The 20,337-nt window shown below is 38.0% G+C and overlaps 2 protein-coding genes across 5 annotated transcripts in view; both read left to right on the plus strand.

Moving 5' to 3' along the window:
• The window catches only part of LOC134532070 (uncharacterized), a 566,709-nt gene that overhangs the window by 436,620 nt on the left and 109,752 nt on the right, over positions 1 to 20,337 (plus strand). The window lies entirely within an intron of this gene.
• LOC134532062 (ankyrin repeat and BTB/POZ domain-containing protein 2) overlaps positions 1 to 20,337 on the plus strand; it is a 119,912-nt gene that overhangs the window by 46,515 nt on the left and 53,060 nt on the right. The window contains exon 2 of the mRNA XM_063368239.1: positions 2,282 to 2,454. Within this exon, the coding sequence (XP_063224309.1) occupies positions 2,309 to 2,454 (146 nt within the window). The 5' untranslated portion in view covers positions 2,282 to 2,308. The remainder of the gene's footprint in view (positions 1 to 2,281; positions 2,455 to 20,337) is intronic.

Below are 20,337 nucleotides of genomic sequence, written 5' to 3' on the forward strand. Positions count from 1 at the left end.
ATTGCGACGGTCGAATGATTGCACAGGTCTTGTATTGTAAAATAAGAACGGCAATATCTCCTAAAGTATTTTCGGAATTTAAAAATTTTTTTTAACAAATATCGCCCAACTACATATTTACTTTATTCTTATTGGCGATTATTGTTCATGGCGTCGGATGCAAGTGGAGCTGTCTGACCTGGCCGTGCTTGGAAGTTCAAGTACGCCGCCGGCTCGAATGGACAGCGCGAATGCAAACAAAGCGCTTGACGCTGTGTGAGCGGGTGCAGGAGGGGAGGTCGTCCCGAACAAAACCACTCCAGTCGCGCTTCCTGCCCGGAGGACGGCCGAGAGAGGAAGTGCGCCCTGGACGACAAGGGGGCGGTGTCTCGGGCGAACAAGAGCGAGGGGGCATGACGCGGCGCTTCCCGACAGTCGGTGCCGAGGCCTCAAGGCCGCGGTTACAGGGGCAACCTTCTTTTCACAGACGAGAGAGCCAAACGAATGATCGTGCATGTTCGGTTTTTTTTTGTTCATTGTAACTCATGATAACTAATGGTCAATTAGGTTAGGTTAGCTACATTATAAGTAGGTAGCCTACTTTAAAACATTGTGGACGGTTGATTTGGTTTGGATAGCTACATTAAAGATACGGGGGAAAAAACATGAACTTCGGGGAACTTCGGGTTTTAGCTCTCTCGTCTGTGAAAAGAAGGCTGCCCGAACATAGTCACGAGAAAACTGTGCGGTTGAGAACTGCCAACATCAACAATTACTATTTAAATATAAGGAAGTTATATAATTTTTTATATTAATAATATTATTAAAAACGTACATTTACAAACATTCTTAGTCCAGAATTCACGGAATTATTGTAATATCGGATTGTCGTATTATTATAATAGTAGAATATTATACTTTGGAATAATTTTTGTCAATGTTGAATTGTTCAAATTTTTTTTTTTTTTTTGGATGGTTCCAGCTTTTGACTGTGTCCGCCAGGTTGCAGCACTGCAGTTTGTTGTGAGTTCATCCAAATATATTTGGTTCATGCCTACTTTCGGTATTATTTCAGTGTTTTCTAGCAGGTTACATTTCACATTTCACGGATATAGTTCCATGATGATTTTTTTTATGCATACCAACGCTCATCTATTTTTCTCTTTTCCATAGATAAGCCTATTTGTATATTACGTTTCCTTTGGTATCCCCCTTAAAATATATTTAATTTCGATGACTGTTCATTATAATAAGCTGCTCTATGGCAAAAGAATATATTATACACATGAATGTTTGCAGAAATTAATTATAAAACAAGGTGGGAGATATAGAAGTGTGAATCTATTAGTGCAAACTGAAATCATGTTTTGGGTGACATGTGACACTATCTGTTGGATGGGCCCATAACTACTAGCAAAAAACTTTCGGGCGGGAGGTTCAGATCCAAAGTGTTCTGTTAGCTTTATAACGATAATTCAACTACTGGACGACTAATTGCTTAGTATAAGACAATTACTGTGCCAAAAAAAACAGTCAGTAATGGTTTTTATTTTATTTTTTAAATCACGTTCTTTATAAATGAGTAGTAGATGCAGTATTTCTGGTATGCCATACCACAAAATATGAGGCTACAAAAATAAAGTGAATTAAGGTTTGCCTGTTAATAGCTAATGCATTACTTCTCACAATATATATAGCTATGTTAGTAATATATTATGAAAGTTACTATCTAGCAGGTGGGCCCAATACTACTTAAAAAATTAGATCTCAGTCTTGGCAGTTAGAGTTTCTCCCCCGTGAAATTAATTACTTCTTCATAAAATCAACACCAATTACACGGCAGTCCCCCATTAGACCATCAAGAAAGACAAAATCTACCTAGTAACCAACATGGACATGTGTGATTAAGACATGGATAATCGAGACTATTGTACACATTTCCTGATGGTAGAGACCGGAAAAATTCGCGGATTCATTTTGTGATAGGCTAAACTTCAAACATGTGAGCAATTCTGCTGGTTCTGCTATTGGCTCGCAGTTTAACTGGAGCTCTCTGTGCCAATGGCAGACTATTGACCAAAGAAGCGTCGAATCACAAGCTGTACCCAGTGTAGACGCCTCACAAGTTAGCATCCAATGAACACGCGTGTTTGCTTGAGAAATGCAGAGGATAATGGAAGCTATACTAGAGGTCAATGAATCCGCGAATATTTCAGGTCTCTACCTGATGGTAAGGAAGTGTGAAAGTAGGGGACCGAGACGGAGCGGCAGAGCTGGAGGGGCCTGCTCTGGCGTGTTGCAGCGGAGCGGCGAGCTGTAAGGGGGCAGCATGTCGGGGGCAGGCCACCAGGGCCCGGCCAGCCTCGCCCACCACCCCGTGCCGGAGTTCCGGGACGCCGACCACTACCGCCAGGCCCTCAGCCCGCTCTGCATCTCCGATGGCAGCCACGAGATCGTCAGGCCCAAGCCCAGGAGGTGAGAGGGGGGGAGGGTGTGTGTGTTGTCTCTCAGCTCACAATCACGCTGTTCACTTCCACGTTGAATTATTGTATGCTACCCAAAGCTGGAAATAAAAGCCATAAATTAAACTTTTTTGGCTCAGTTTCTAGTGAGATTGCACAGAGGCACAAACACCGGTAAGTATACAGGATTTGATAACTATCAACTTAAAATTTTACATGCAATGTACACTAATGGAAAACACAACTATGCTTTGAACGTTTATCGCCGGGGGGAGGGGGATCTAATCAACATTTTCTTCCCCAAGTGATCGGTCCCTGAAAATGAAATTAAAATAAATCTGCTTTATATATATAAAATTACAGTTGCAAAAGTAAAATTTTGAGCAGTTTTGGAATGCACGAATAAAGGAATTGTTGTAACTTTTCACTTTTATAATAAATTGAACACTACTACTTTTTATGAATGTTTGTTAAAGACACCTGGCCAGTTGAGGCACACCTAGAATGTGCCAGTGCTCAGCCGCGGTGTGTTGACATCATCTCTGCCGGGTGCTGGTTTGCGAGGGTCCTGGTAGGTAGATAATTGCGGCAATATATTTCGTCCGCCTGCTACCGGCCGGCAAGTCATCAGAACGAGAGGGGGGGAGGGGGGGAGAAATCTACTTTTTTCCTTCGCTCTTTTTTTTATATCTTGTCCCACCTACCATCAGTTCTGGGAATTATGCAACTGCACTCGGCTGGCGTGGACCGGCCTGCCGGTCTGCCCCCCCCCCCCCCCCCCCCCCCCCCATTCCCTGCTCCCCTGACCGTCGCGGGCGGGCGAATTAGCCCCCTCACTGTCGTTTTGCAGCGCTCAGGTCTTGGCAACAGTCTGCAGTTGCGCAAACGGGTCGGTGCTCGCTCCCTGCCGCGGCTGGTAACCCATTTTTTTTCCTGTGTGAATCATGTTCAATATTGATTCAGGGACATCTCTTCAGCTAGTGAGCGTCCACCAAATTTGTGCATTAAGCGAGCATTTTTTTAGTCACTGTCATGACTTAAAACAACTTTAGGTTCATGGGTTACTTTTCGGTTTGGGGGGGGGGGGGGGGGGGGATGTGGTGAATTTTCAGGATCAAAGTGCCGGAGATGAAGTGTTGCGATGCTTGTTGATGTTGGTGAAAGTGATGTGTATCTCGCTAGTTTCTGCGTATTTCTAGCGTTTACATGCCTCAAGATTGTAGAAGATTAATAAAACAGATTCAGGAAATAACATGATTGTCATTTGTCATCATGACTGAGTAAAACTTCTACTTTCGTTACGTGAGCCATGTAAAATATTTTCTTCATCATCCACATCCCAGGTAAGTGGTTTACTCCTACTACTGGTCTTCATTTGTCAATGTCGGTTATATTTCAGTAGTCTGTATGGTATGGATACACTTGTATTTTGGTGTACTGCAGTGTTAGTATTACTAATACAGCTAAGAAGCTTTTGAAACAACAGTCCAGATAGGCAAGACTAACCCTTATTTTTTACATACATTTAGGTCAAATTAGTTTTAGTTTTTGTGCTGGTGTAACATTCTCTTCTGAATTAATAATTTGATTCTGCTATATACTTTGTTCTAGTTTCCTTTGCTACAATTTCTTCTTGCATATTTATAATTTAAATTAATTTTAATAGACTACAATTAGACCAGAACTAATCACATAAAACCAACCAGTTCTGTAAGTAAAAGTTCTCAATATAAAAAAAAAATATTTTGCCTTCTACTTAAAAAAAAAATCAAAATAATTTTTAAATACCTATCACATGTTCGATCTACCCAGTTGTTAATGATTAGTAATGTGTTTTGTTGAATTTTGTTGTTTTATATTTTGTTGATTCTTAATTATCAAATTACTGATAGTTCAATTTTTTTTACAGATGTTTGTGAAAAAAATGTCTTAGTTTGTCAGTTTCGTTGAATAGGATTGTAAGTAGTGTCTCTTCTTAAAGCACTGAGCTCCTTGTTGTGTGTTGTCAACTATGTGGGAGCTCGGGGTAGTAAGTGCCCTAGGGGATGAACCAAATCTGCAATATAATAAAGTTATGGGTGATAACATTTAATTTCTGTCACTGAGCATGCAGTAGCTTACATTATTAAGAAAAAGAATAGAATATTGTAAATAATTACTTATAAAATTTTTCATGTTAATAAATAGAAAAATCAGAAGTTAATTATAATTCTTCTCTAAATACATTTTCAGCTACGTTGGTAGTGACAGATTATTGTTTTCTATGGTTAAAGACTTGCCAGTGAGTTTCTGTGAATCCTAATTTTTTTAATTTTTTGGAGTCTAATTTTGAATTAAATTTTAATATTTTTCAAACAGAATTTAGATATAGCTACATTGTAACTTTTTTTTTTTTCACACTTCACATGTAGCCAAGAACACCTCATGCAAAACACAGTAACACGAAAAAATCGAAATATACATAACTATATAGAGTGGTGTAAAATGCAAGAAAACAAAATCCTAGCAATGCATTTTCATAAATCAGTAAAAAAATTTAAGTTTGAAAATGGTTTTGTTGGTTCAACTGAATATAAATATAAAAAATAAGAGTATTTTTAAAAATTGTAATCGTAATTTCAGATTATTTGTTACTTACATGTAAAAAAGGATCTGTATTTTTTTTTTTTTTTTTTTTTTTTTCATAATACAAATACAAATTTCTCAATATATCTTCTTATTTTCATAGATACATGCTGTCCCCTCTCCCCCCCCCCCCCCCCTCCTCATTTAAATTTTAGTGGATGAAACCCACTTGGTGCATCTTTCGGTAACAAATAATTTTAAAAATTATTCAGTTTCGGATGTTGACAAAAGTATAGAATTACTCATGAATATAGAATATTTTTTTGAACACCCACAGACCCCTAGTAACCAGGTGAGGTTTATTCCCTTATCTCTCAAGGACATCAATGACTCCTTAAGTAGAGCATTTGGACTTGAGAGGTAGCCTAGCAGTGGAATAGTAAGTTGAGAGTTATAAGGATCACAAATTCCTCCCGGTTAGTGAAGGCAAGTACCTAAACTGTCTGAATTTCAGGAGAAAATCATAACAATCAATCCTTTTTTTTTTGTATAGGTATAATGTGTAGCTGAAGACATACTAAAACTCTCTAAAATTTAATTATATAAAAACCTTCAGGCAATCAAAATAAGTGATGGTTCAAAAATTAATTGTTAAATGTTTTAGCAAAGAATAAAATGTGGAAAGATACATTGTATTTGTTGATTCAGAGGCCATATAGTAATATCTCCAACCTTTATGCCTGCATTCTTAGTGGAACAGAATGTGACCTACTTACTTGCCTACTGACTAAACTCAAACCTAGCCAGTCCAACCCACCATGCTCAACATTTATCTGCGTTTCTCAAGCCATTTTATCGATAGGGCAGGAACCAAAATGAAAATCTTCTAGAAAATAATTGCATACTCACAATTTTTTTTTTCTCTGCACCCATTTGTTTTCTGTATCCATGTGGTCTGTATGTTTTTTGTATTCGACTTGTAATCCAGTCCTCCTGTGAAAAAAAATAACAACCCTAATTGCTTTTGAGATGAAATTATACAGGAACTTCAGGGTGTACACATTTTGAAGATGTGGACACCCAGAATTGAAGTCATTCCTGAGGTAGTTTTCCCCAAGAGCCATTTGGCTGGTAAACACTGCACTTCAAGTAAGATAAATGTAAAGGTACCTGGGTGTTACGTTTCCGTGCAAAGGAGCTTAAGACACGAGACCTCGAAGATTCTGTAGGACTCCGAACCACGTGTTCATTGGCTCGGTGCTCGGGGTTAGGATGGATCCAGTATTGCTCGTTACTTGACACAGTGAAACAGTTAGTTAAGTTTAGTTCACGTTAAATACCAACATTTTATATGACAAGAGGCTGCAAGCAACTAATTTAACTACTTTGGTTATTTACTAACTGAAATGAAAGAAGTTAAGACTACATTGGTAGTTTAAAAAAAAATTTAAATAAATGCAAGCAAGCAGTCATACAAAGTGATTGGCCCTATAATTATTGTATCCTAAAGATATAAACTGTTCTTAGAAAGGAAAAATATTTCTAGGTGATTAAACACCCATGACAAGGCTTGTCCATTGCAGTTAATCTGATCTACAGGAGGAGCATAATGCAGAATTTAATTTTTGGGGAGTAGGAATAGTAATACTTTGCCTGCTGTTTGCTTTCATATTCTTTCCTTTTGTTTGTGGGAATGATATATTTTTTTAGGATTTCGAAAAGGGCGATATATCCCTCTATCTTCTTTCCTGTGTACACACATTCAAATCTTTGCAATGGTTTTCTTGTAGTCAAGAAAGGACAGGTGTGAGTCAGGCTATGTCGTAGCTGAATGCTGTGCAGCAGTTGGTAGGAATGACTGTCACAGGGTGAAACCAAAATCCATGGTTCATACGCCTCCTTAATATCGTTAAAAAGTCCTTTATATATTTTTCTTGACCTTTAATTTCACCATGGGTCATGTAAAACTCTTTAATAAACATTTTATTCCAGCCACATAAACCACAGTATATTGCATAATTTTGATTAATTTTTTTTTTATTCTGGCAACAATCAGTGTTCGCACTTGCATTTAGCAAGTGTTTCACTATGCTACATGTGTCGCGACATAAACCTGCTGGTTCGTGTGTTGTCTTTGTAAATGATAAAGCTAAGGAATTATATAAGTTTAAATTTCTGATATCGATACTTTTTACTTATAGTGAATTATGTGCATTCATGCATATCTAGTCATTAAGAATCTTGAATGGCTGTTTAAGGACTCGTCAAAGATTTACTAACGTGTAGAGGTACAGAGACCATGAAGACCAGTGAGCGTAGAGCGGGGGGGAGGTGGGGTGAGTGCTGGAAAGTGAGACTCCCGCGTGGGACACGCATCGCGGCTCGCGGCGTTGTTGTTCTTCACGCCACCGCGCATACGTGCCCCCTCCTCGCTGTCCCAGGACGACCCTCGCCTGCGGGTGGTGAGGGGGGGAGGTAGGGAGGGCCAGCGGTTGACCTTCAGCGGGAGAGCCCCGACGCAGCTGAGCTCAGCCATGACCATCTTCTCTCCTTCCCCCCCCTCCCCCACCACCTCCTACTCCGCTGGCACCGGGAAGGGGGAGGGAGACCCTCTTGTTTCACTCACAGAGTCTCGGTCATAGAGTAAGTAAAGGGAGAGGTGCCACACTCCCATAGCAATGATCGTTCGCTTAAATTTGTAAACAAAACCCTTGCGATCATACCATTTCTTTGCAACTTGACAACGAAAAAATTACGGCCAAATGCAGTGTAGGTCTACTTTCACTAAAATTAACTTAAATTAATTTAAAACTGTTTATAATTAGAATAGAATTAATTTCTAGTACTGTAACAGAAACTTAGATTAACACAAATTAATAACTGGACATGTAATAAACTAAAGAGATCAAAACTTGTAATCTATTTTTTCCCGATGTTGGTGAAACATGGTGTGATCCAATTTTTAAGGATTCAGTTCGTCCTATCTACTGTCACCCCCCCCCCCCCCCCCCCCCCTCCCTGGTCTCGGTGAGCTCGCAGGCATAGGTGGCTACTCTCTCATCGCTGGAGCTTTGACAGCACATTTTATCTTTTATCAATAAACTAGCTGCTGTACCTGGCATTGCCCGGGCTGAACACAGGGTGAAGGGGACCTTTTTCGAAATCATATGTAGTTAGTAATTTATTGTCTTCTTAATTTGAATGTCAAGTTTGCAAAATAATTTATATCACTTCCAGATCCCGATAGACGTTGTTCTGCCAGTGTATAGTTATTTACCTGTATATATCTAAAAATTTGTGGTCTGTATGTAATCTAGACTCTATAAAGCACTATAGAAAAAAGTTGAAAAATAAGAGATTACTAATATTGAAAAGATTCCATTATCTGGCTAATGCTCGTCATGCATTGCAATGCCTCATTCAGTTTTTTTTTGTAATATGTTTGAAGTAGTTAGAATATACAAATCATCTATTCATCTCTCTAAATATATATTTATCTCTATACATCTACATATATACATATATACCTCCCACTATCTCTATAATATTTCTTTATAGCCAGCTATTTTAATTTTATGCACTTCAGGCTCAATATTTCTTTTTTTTTTTCTCGTCATTATTTTTAATCAAGGGATTTTTCTGTGTCCTCTTATATTTTTGTTGGGTCACAGATTTTTCTCACCAATTTATGTAACGGAGCATTATTTTTGAGCTGTAGTAATTATTATTATGAACACTTTTATGACTTTGTACCACTATTTGATAATATATAGTAAATAATATTTTGAGGAAATTTGTGACAAAACTTAAAATTCAAGAGAGGAACTATGATAATTTGACATTAAAACCTCTCCAATATAGTAATGACAAGAAAATTAAATAACCAACATGGCTGTGAAAATCATGCCATAGCAGGGGTGTACTCTTGGTTTGGGGGGGGGGGGAATACCCCCCTTTTCCCTTCAGAAATCTTAGATCTGTCATTGCCACCAACAAATAGAAATAATTTTAAAGCAAGCAGCTGGCAAAGTGGTTCTATCCTACCCTACCCTACCCTACCCTACCCTACCCTACACTACCCTACCCTACCCTACCCTACCCTACCCTACACTACCCTACCCTACCCTACCCTACCCTACCCTACCCTACCCTCTAGTACGCTCTTTATAAGGTGTTGGTGTGCATGCCACAACTATAATAAATAAATAAATAATAATAAATAAATTATTAACCCCCCCTTTCCGTCCCTAAAATGAAATTCTGCGTGTTCTCCTGTGCCGTTGTACAATACCAGCTAACCCACGGCCGCGAGCCAAGACTCGGGCAGTTGCCAGCTACGTGGGCAGGAAGTCACTACTTTCCCACTAAACAAGATATCACGTTCTGGCCAAATTGTTACAAAGAAGTCAGTGGCTTTCATACACATTTTATTATACAAAAAAAAAAGTACCCACCATTGTGATAGCTCAGTCCGTGACAGTGGATTGGATGTAACGCACAGTCATCGTAAACGAACCGACATCCAACAGATAACTATTTCGCATTATTACAGTCCATTTCAAACCTAAATGGCACAAAAACCAGAGAGAGAGGAAGGACATTGTGGAAACTAGATACTAAACTAGAAATCATACTAGATTAAAAAAATTCCTTGCTAGATTTTTTAATTTTTTTTTTCAAACTGGCCATCATTTTTTACATGGTGGCCACCCTGCCTCAGTAGTTTGGATTATTCAGAGATAAAGCTAACCAACATTAAATTCTTTAGTTAATGAACTAAGCAGATATCACATGCACAAAATTGCTGTCTCTTAACAAGAACAAAAAAAATTTAACTAAAAATATATAATAATTTCATAAGTTAAATGTTGGCACTACTTGCCCACAATTTATTTCAAAGTGAACCATGTTGTATTGTAGTGTACTGCACTGTTATGGTTCGACGCAGGGTGTCCACAGTTAGTGCTTTCCTACTAGATCTAGTACTGTTAGTGGTCTAGTACATTTACACTCAGATCTAGTACTTTTTTTCTTTAATATAATAATATTACAGTAAGTAATTAAGCATAATTATTTTTAAAAACAATGGAATGTATGTGTATGTGTGGTGTGATATTTAAGTTAGAGCATTGCAATTTCATAATAACTTCCTAAATTGTTAAAACCATAACAAATAATAATTTAGTACTTTTCTTTTTCAAATCTGGTACTTTTTTCTTGCTTAAGTTGGTACGAAATATTTTTTCCTTGTGGACACCCTGGTTCGACGTGGGACCTTCTCTGTGCCCGGCAAGAAGGGAAAACTTGAAATTGCCACCAAATCAAAAATTTTGCCATGAATGAGGTGCTGGGGCGAGGAGCAACTATTATATGCCCGTTGCTGCGTTGATCCATTCGCAGTAATGCTCAGTGGTTTGTTGCTCCCAAAGGTTAGTGTCCGAAGTGCGCAGGTTAGTGTGAGTGCCATCGCGGCCAACCTAGCGGCCCTCGCGTTGTCGTCGCGGAAGGAAGCCGGGTCGTGGGAGGTCTCCCAGGGATCGCCGGCTGACGGCACGCAAACTGCAACAAATGAAAGTGGGTGTGCCGTGAAAGCTGCGTTCACAGGCAGCTATAACGAGCCATATAGTTTCCCTGCGGTAGCTTCTGAAGCCTTGTGCCATTCATACCTGTAGGATATTTCACGTAAAAAAAGGGACTAAAATATGTTTATTTCAACAATTTCTTATTCATTAATTTGATTAATTAATTAAAATTCAAGCACTTCTGTCATGATCAGTAAGATTTCTGTCGGTAGAGTTGAAGATACAAGCTTCGAGCTCATTAAACCTTTAAGCTTCAAGTGGAAAGTAAATAATTATAATTATAGAAGGGACGTGACACATACCTATGTAAATATTCAGATTACAGAACTAAATAAAATAAAATGGTCCACTTAGTTTCAATTATCATTACAAATTTCAAAAGGTCTTATTAGTTTGTTTTGTGAAAAATGTTTAACTACTATTTATGAATGGAAATCTTTCATCTCACTCAATTGTTTTTTTTTTGTTTTTTTTTTTTGGAGGGGAAAGAAAACAAGCACATAAGCCATGAACAGAATCCCCCATTTGCAGCTTTATTTATTCTTTTAGTTGAATAATTTATTTTTCACTAAAAAACAAAAGCAAAGTAAGGACCTCTTTGATAGTCTTTTTGGTCAGTACGAAGGAGAGATCATCTTCCAAACAAGTTTTTCACTTTTCATAGAGCCACACTGTTGCTATTCTGTGGACTTGCTTGTGTTAGTCCAAACTAACATTATTTATTCCATACTAATAAATGTAGTATGGTATGCTAAAAAATACAATACCAGCTATGCTTTTAAAAGTAAAAATAAATGCTTTATAATAGGTATATTTGTGTAGGGAAAATGTAAAATAGGCTACAATGAAATGTTTGTTGAATTTTTAAGATATTGATGGGTATAATAATGTATTTGCATCACAAGCAACAGACACATAAACATTCAGCTTTAATTGTCATTGATCAAATACATTTAATTTCATAGGTAGAAAAACACAAACTGCTATAAGTAAAAACTATTGGCACGATATAAATTACATAATGAGAATGAAAATTTTGGGCAGAGCGATTGCTAGAGCAATTTTACTATGTTCGTAAGTTCAGTATTCTAAAATCTGAAGGATTTTTTTTATAATTTATAAAATAATGCATTTGTATGTATTTCTTTCAATAATTTGACATTATTTACAAAAAAATGTACAACAAACTTATGATCCTCTACCATAAATTTTGTAAACTTGTTAAAATAACCATATTAATAATTATAACTGGTTTATTCTAAGAATCGTGCCATTAATACTATTTGAATTGTTTCATTAGTGTGTAAGACTGAACATGTAGTAATGTCATGTGTGATTTCATATTCCAGGAAAATGTACTTTTATTTTAATACACATTGAGGAAATAGTTTTACTATTTCAACTATTATATTTGTTTCCCGATAGTCCTACAGATATAAAGAGCAATTTTAATTTAAAAAAATTGTAATACTTAATGTTTTATTATTGAATATAATTTATAATTTGATAGGTATATATTTTATAATTGAAAATCATCTGGGGAGTTAAATATGTAGAAATATGTAGGAGCTTGATTAAAAATTCTAACAATAAATCAATTGTTTATTGCCCGCACAGCTTACTACTGTTCTACCTTTTTTTTTTATTAAGTTGAGATAATTTGTGTTTATATATTCCAATTAATTTTATTATAGAATGTGTTCAGTATTGTATTACTTGCATACCTGAAATCGCACTAAAGTGTTTCACATGTCATTTCACATCAGCGGGAGACATGACTACACTGTAGGCTTCTGGGTCGATCCCGCGACAAAAGTTAGGATCCCAAAAAAATGTCTCTTAAAGCAGTGATAGTTGTCGGATCGTGGTTCTTACTAATCCCGGACTAAGTCCACTGCAGGTAAGCTCTGAATCGTTCCGGGATAAAAGAGGACTCCGAAAGAGGCCTTAAGTGAACTTGAAGGAGGTTGTGTCTACTCCAGAAAGACCTCAGTGCTTTTGTTGAATAGTGCACCGACAGTCGGCATCGGTGCTCGCCTGACCAGGGTCGTGCTGTAGACCCGTGGGTCTGAGTTTGTTTGTTCCCCCCCCCCAACTTTGTATTGCGTCGGTCCACGACAACTCGGCAAGTTCAGGGTGAATGAGCGACTGTTGAAGTGTGTGGCACACTGGAAGGTCTGTAACCTGGCGTTTCATGGCTCGGCACATTCTGCAGTCCAGCTCCAGGCGAGATGCTCGCAATCTGATTTTTCCAGGAGGTTTCCGGGCTATAAGATCTCGACCGTCACTTTTCCTTGCTGCGCTGCTGGCGTTTTTGGATTGCTCAGAGTATGTCGTTGCTATTCTTTGTCGAAAATGAGGTCCATAGTCTGGGTTTGGTATTTTTTCAAGTCTTTGTTTGCTTTTATCAAAGCCATTTCATTACATAGTTTAAAATTTGGCTGTGCTAATCAAATAGTCAGCGTAGCTGTGCCGGTAGCAAATTCTAGCAGCGGGTGTGGAAACTACATGTGATTTATGTCCAGAAATATAGTTGAAAACACAATTTTCGTGTATTTATCATGCTCAGCATTATTTATAAGAATTCTGCGTCAAATTTTGTGTCCGAGTTTGGTATTATAAGTGTGTTTGCAACATGAGATAACATGAATTTGCTCGTTACTAAGGTTAGATTTTACACATTACTAACAAATACTGAAAGACTTACTTGCATTTTTTTTTTGTTCAACTTCTTACCGAATGAAGCTAGATGGTACCTACATGCTGCCCTCTTTGAGCGGGTTTGTCAGTTTTAATCAATTCCTTAATTATTTTTTTATTAAATGGCAAAAGTTTTGTGAAACATTTTTAAGTACATCATATTTCATTCCATAATTTTTTATAAAAATTTTGTCTTGTCACATAAATTGTGACAAAAAATTTATAACAAACGATTATTGCTGGATTGCATGAGGTAGGCTGTAATCTGGGTTGTTACAGTCTTGGTAACAACTTGAAATTTTGCGCAGTGGTAACCTTTATCGAAACAACTCATTGAATGTTTTTTGATTGGTTCTTTGAATGTTTCTTTCAATCAACTCCCTTGTATAGTAGAGTTTGCACCAGGAGAAACCACCTCATCCATCCTTCCTTTTTTTAAGACTTCTCAGCAGCACTCGACTATTGCTTTAAGCACGAGAAACAGGAAACTGAACGAGAAAGAAACCTGGGAGTCGAGAACCATGAGCTGCGTGATATAATGCACGGTTAAGTTTTATCCGCATGGAAAGTTGTGGGAGATGTCAAGCTGCCCTCGCCTCGCATGGTTGGAGGAGGGTGAGGGAGGGGGTAGAAAGCGGAGAGCCTCTCGTGGGAAAAACAGCGGATGAGTTTCCGAACACTTTCAGAGCAGCTGCCTTCCCTTCGCTCGCTCACGCTGCATCTCTGGCGAAACTCAGTTGTGACCAATCGCATTGCTACGCAGTCAGCTCTTTTCTTCAGCACTACATTCACACAATCATAGTAAACTGCGTGGACTTGTTAGTCGATTATAATCAAGCCAAGTGCTGCTCTGTAAAAAAAATTGGAACCCAGGCTCAAATCTTTGTGCAACTACCCTGATTTCCATTTTTCATGACCTCCCAAAATCACGTAGAGCCGGTCTCACACACAGTGTTGGTTATTCCATTTCGTGTCACTAATTTTTTTCTGATATATTTTTTGAATTTGTTTTTATTTCACAAAATGTTCTCACCAGATTTTTACTAAACATAAATTTTTACTGTTAAAGGTCACACAGGTATTTAAAATTATGTTTCGATGTGAATTTTTACCACTTTCAGATAAAACTTACTTACTAAATATCTGTTAAGAAAATTTGAGACTCAACATAAAATGCAAGAGAGCGATCGTGGGAGATTTACAGGAAAATCCCTGAATTAATAGTAATTGCCAGAAATAGAAGTAACCAATTACAATGTGACATTCTTTGAATGATTAATGCATTAGGGAGGATTGATTTAAAACATTATTTTGGACATACGTCATTGCTGGTTTTCACTGTATGTCGTAGAGAAAATCTGAAGAATCAACAAAGAAAGATGAATACACTAGCACACAGAAAACAAACGAAAATCAGCCGATGTCAAATGTTAAATGTCGTCTGTCCTGTCGTCGTTGTGTTGCAAGAACATCTGTGTAATTTCATCGCTGAGTTTGCCTGTTGTGTCACTGTATTGTCATTTTGTTGTCCGGAATATATGGTGAGTAATCATCGTTGAGTTTGTCTGTTTGTCGCTGAGTTGTTTTTCTGTGTTTAGTGTTCTTCTTGCAACTGTCATCACTGTCACCACACTGTGTGCACCTGTGCTGTGATCTTTTTGTGACTAATTTCCTACACAGATTTCTTTGTGCTGTCTTTACGTGTTAGCAGACATTTTACATCAGCTGATTTTGGCTTGATTTTTTTTTGGGTTTTTGTGTATTCATCTTTCTCTTTCCGTTCTTCAGGTTTTCGCTTTGAAATACAGTTTTACCCAGCAGTGGCCTATGTCCAGTACAACGTTTTAAACTGAAACGTGAGACCAAGCCTTGAAGTAATTGCTGGGGCAGTAACTTACCATAAGTCAAGGCAGAGAACATACCCCTTCCTCGTGGTTGTCTCTGTGATAGCCTCGCTGTTGTTCTGGGACAAAGCTACGTAAACAAGTAAATAAGTCATTGTGTCTTCTGTGAGGCTGTACCATCTGTCATTTAAAAACTGGACTTGGTTACTTGAGCATCAAGAATTTTGCATCACACATGAACGCTTGCCCCAGACTTGCAAATTATATCACACTGAACCATTGTTTAAATATAGAATGCATTCCACATTGTACACAGTAGTCATATTCTTAGCTACTAATATGTTGTGGTCAGAGTCAAAACAAAATTGTGTAAGATTTATTACACACTTTGACAACCTCTTGCACTTTAAAAATGCATTAAAGTTAAAAAATAATAATAATTTTGAATCATGTTGTTCTTAACATGCTATCATTGATACTCCACATCCCTTGGTAAAAATAAATTCATATGTGCATGGAGTTCCGCTTGCTAAAAATTTTAGAAAACTACAAAATTGTAAAACAAAGAATAGTTTGGATCAAAGAAAATCACAATTATTGAAAATTTAAGCTTTCTATCTTATCACATTTATGAGCTAGAATAGTTTAACCAACGAACTTACTGACAGATGGACAGATACAGATTTAAGTATCTTCCATAGTAAAACTTAGAAGTTAAATTATTATAATACATTTTACTGTACTCTTCATTCAATTTATATTACAAGCCTATTATACAGTGCATTTAAAGGTAATAAAATTGAAGTTAAAATATATTTATATTGTGTCATAGTCACACATGGTTGTGATTCTTATCTGCTATGCAAAGTGATACAAAAAGCGAGGTTTATTCGTGAAATATAATTTTTGAAGTGATAACGATAACTGCACGCACGAAAAATTGTCACGTTCCGCCTGAGCCGAGCGTGCAAGAACCGGCCAACCACCGTGCGAGGAAAATCTTCTATAACATCAAACAGGTTAAGGCTGGCTTTTTAACTAATTGTTCGTGATGATATTTAAAAAAAATTATTTAAATCAAATTTTGAAAAAAACTGTAAATAATATTTGAAAATTAAAAAAGTATGCAATTTTTCGTCACTGTTTTCTTATGACGTTATCGCGTAAAATTATCGTCCGTAAACCGACTTTACAGACGACCCCCTTTTTTTTATTTTATCGAGGGTCGCTAACGGGAACATGCTGCTCCGGTGTCGGATGACAAGACGTGCTCGTCGAGGCAGACACGTGAAGCGGGAAGACAGGCTGCGTCTCAGTTGGCGCAGGAGGTGGTAAGTGGAACAGGCGGTCGGAAGCACGGGAGCGCTGGCACAATGGCGGGAAGTCGGCTGCAATTATACTCCCCCCCCCCCCTCCCCCCCCCCCCTCGGCCCGTCCCGGCGGGGGCCTTGACTGGTGGCCGTCGTCCCCTCAGTCTCCAGCGCGTCCTCAGCACGCGTGGTCGCCCTCCGGTGGCTCGCCGTGGTCCGGGTGTCGAGCCACGCCGTCGATAACCGTTTCTTTCTTTCCCGCTATCGCAGGCAATAATTACATTCAACTTCAATAAACATACATTTTTAAAACCTATTACAGCTAACTACTTTTACAATTTTTCAAGGAACTAAGAAAAATTACTTTAAAATGTGAAGATAGAAAAGTGAATGCAGTTACGTGGACGACGGAAGCGTGCAGGACTTGCGCCGCGATGTGAAGTAGCGTCGGAGCCGGAGATGCCGTGCAGAGAGGACTGCACCTGCGTCCTGTGCCGGGAGATGGGGGGGTTCCGGCGCGCTACCGGCTCGGCGTGCCGCTACTTCGACGACAACTTCATCCTGCGGAGGCCGGGCCGGGCCTGCGACGACGACGAGCTGGCGGACCTGGGCGACGAAGAGATCGCGCTGTTCCGGCGGGACGACGACCTGAACGTGTACTCGGACAGCGACCGCGACACCGGCCCGCGGCCCGCGGCGAGCATCGCGGGGCTCAAGAGGCGCAGGATCAGGATGTTCATAGCCAGCCGCTTCGGCCTGAAGAGCCCGGGGGAGTTTGAGCGGTACGGCGTGAGGAAGGGCGCGCGGGGCCGCTCGGACGCGTCTCCCTGGGTGGACGAGGATGCGGACGCCGAGCGGGACTGGGGCCCGGCCCCCCGGTGGGACCTGCGGCAGGAGTCCCGGGAGCCGGGCGCGCGGTGTGACAGGCGCGTGGGCCCGGGCCCGCCCGGCTGGGACCGCGAGAGCGACTTCTCCGGCTACGGAGACCCGCCAGGGTATGTCGCAACTCTCCGAGTGCTCTCTGGCCTCGAGGCTGGCTCCTCTCTGGCACCACACTTCGGGCATCTTGTGTTTCTGTTTGCCAGCGACCAGTGAGATGAGGGAGAAGCATCACTCCCCCCTTTATCCCGTAATTCCGAGGAATAGGTGCATTATGTGCTATTATAAACATGCTTCTAATACTTTTAACTCAAATGTGAACTTAAAAGATGTATATACCCTCTCATTAAGTAAAATTATACATAAATGCACTCACAAATCCTTCCGCAGTAAAGTACCTACTGTCTGTAAAGTCAATCCAAATTATTTTCTGAACCTCTTATCTTAAACATTTAATGTTATAAATATGTAAATTTGTGCAGTAATCCATAACATTTTACCTACTAAAGTATTATGTTTAGTCTTAAAAACAGTAAAACAATTTTTTGTATAGTTTTACTCAACTTCAAGTTGATCCGGAGGAGGTTTTTAGATATTTTTACGCGTTTGTTGAATTAAGTGATTCAACTTCAAACTTTCTCATTAATATTCCACCCACCCTTATGGCTGACAAAGTAAGTCAAGACCCAGAATATTCTAGCTTAACCCCAGGGTGACTTTGGGCTGGCTCCAGTATTGTAGAAACATTGTGAAAAATCAAAAATTGTGATCATTGTTTGTTCGCTTATTTCGACATCTTAAAGTTGTGTCTTTTTATTATTATTTTAATGTGCGGAAGAATATCTCAGAAAAGTTTTTTCTCGTTATTCCTCCTGTTTCCCTAATAGAGCTCCTTATTGTGGTTACAATTGTTTTATGTGAATAACTATAAAGTCTCAATTTTAACAAAAGGTGATACATTAAAAATAAATGTATGAGTGATATTCCATATAATGACTATTATTCTTTTATATCGTAATACTGGAGCCCGTGAGACCTTTCCTTGTGGCCTATAAGTGGAGTACTTATAAAATTCTTCCTTTTAAAACATTGTGTATAATATTAATGTTGTTACCAAAGAAATTGGGAGCTCTGGCCTGATGCAGCAGAAGGAAGTCATAATAAATCAATAATTGTGCTTTACAACTCCAGAAGTTGTAATTAGCTGCTTTCAAACATGTACATATAAGCATGTCTACAAGTAACTTAGAATATTTTAAGTTCTTTTTGGGTTTATTATGTAGGATTGTCTTATTTGTATTTCATCTTTTTTGTCTGTACAAGCATGCACAAATATAGTGGGCGAGTTATGTTGCATAAAAATATAATAATTCAATGAGTAAAAATTGAATACAGAACATGAATTAACAAATATTTCTCTAATCTTTCATTTTCTGAAAACCATCACTGGTTCTGCAGTGTGAGTGTAACCTTTTAAAAATCCTCACGTGTGGAAAATAAATTGCATTATACACAATTTACGATTGGTTTTTTATATTTTTTATTGATAGTAACAGAAACATTCTTTGACAGAATAAAAGAAATACCCGTTGGCTCTTTAGAGAGCTGTCTGTTTTAAAAGGTTTCTTGTAAATGTGGAGGCAGCTTGTTTGCTGAGTAAGAAGACCTTTTTTTTATTTTTTATTTTTTATTTATTTGTATTTGTGACATGCCCACCGACAGCTGAAACACTTTTATGGTGGGCACGAAAAAAAAAAAAAAAAAAAAAAATACAAAATACAGAAAACACAAAAAAAAAAAAAAAAAAGCTTATAACAACACAGAAACACAAATACATAAACAAGACAAACAAAGATATATAGAAATAAGAACAATAACAACTAGGTCATTAACAAAAATAAAAAACAAATAAAAACATAATTAATACAGGTAAAATCAAATTATTAAATGTTAAGAGATATTGAAGGAAAAATAATATAGCTATGACAGACATAAATCAGAATATATATAATTAAACATTGTTGGAATTCAAATATATATTATTGTAATTTGTTATAAGTCTATAAATAATATCATTATTAGTAATAAGAGTACACAGAGTAGAGCGTAAGCGGGAATTGAATTGAGGAATTCTTAAGGCAGTATTTTCAAGAAGATAAGGGCATCTGAATTTATGAATGTAACAGTTATGAACAAAAAGAGCATCAAGATAGGCCCTACGGTCTACCAGAGGTGTCCAAATGGGGCGTGGGAGATTCCTTGTAATAATTAAATCTATAACTTTATTTTGAATACTTTCGATTTTTTCAGTATCTGTTAAGTTGATACCATTCCAGATAACAGAGCCATATTCTAATTTTGATCTTATAAGTGCCATGTAAAGAGAGATAAGTGAGTCTGAGTTGGTTGCATAAGAAGTAATAAATTTTATAAGCGCTAGAGTTCTTCGTGCATAGGAATATAAGTAATCTACATGTTTATGGAAATATAGTTTTGAATCAAGGATGATACCGAGATCCTTTGTGTAGTGGGCTTGAGAGATGATAGAATTCGCTAAATTGTATGAATATTTAATCGGATGGTATTTCCTAGTGAACGATATAACCTTGGTTTTATCTTTGTTGAGTTTGACCAAGTTTCTTAGACACCAATTATTAACTTTAATAATATCTTCTTGTAATAATTCACAATCCTCTAAGGAATAAATAATTTTATAAATTTTTAGGTCATCAGCAAAAAGAATTCCAGTAGAGTAGCAAAGTACTTGTGTAATGTCATTAATAAATATATTAAAGAGAAGAGGTGAAAGAGTACCTCCCTGGGGAACACCAGAACACGCATTATACTGAGAAGATCTATGATTGTTGATCGATACAAAAAAACTTCTGTTGGATAGGTAGCTTGAGAACCAATTGATATAGTTTCCACAAAGACCATAATGGGATAATTTAATAAGAAGTAAGGAATGGTTTACAGTATCAAAGGCTTTGGCCAAGTCGAAGTAACAGGCATCGGC

Source organism: Bacillus rossius, chromosome 5 (assembly GCF_032445375.1).
Source record: "Bacillus rossius redtenbacheri isolate Brsri chromosome 5, Brsri_v3, whole genome shotgun sequence".
Classification (NCBI taxonomy): Eukaryota; Metazoa; Arthropoda; class Insecta; order Phasmatodea; family Bacillidae; genus Bacillus; species Bacillus rossius.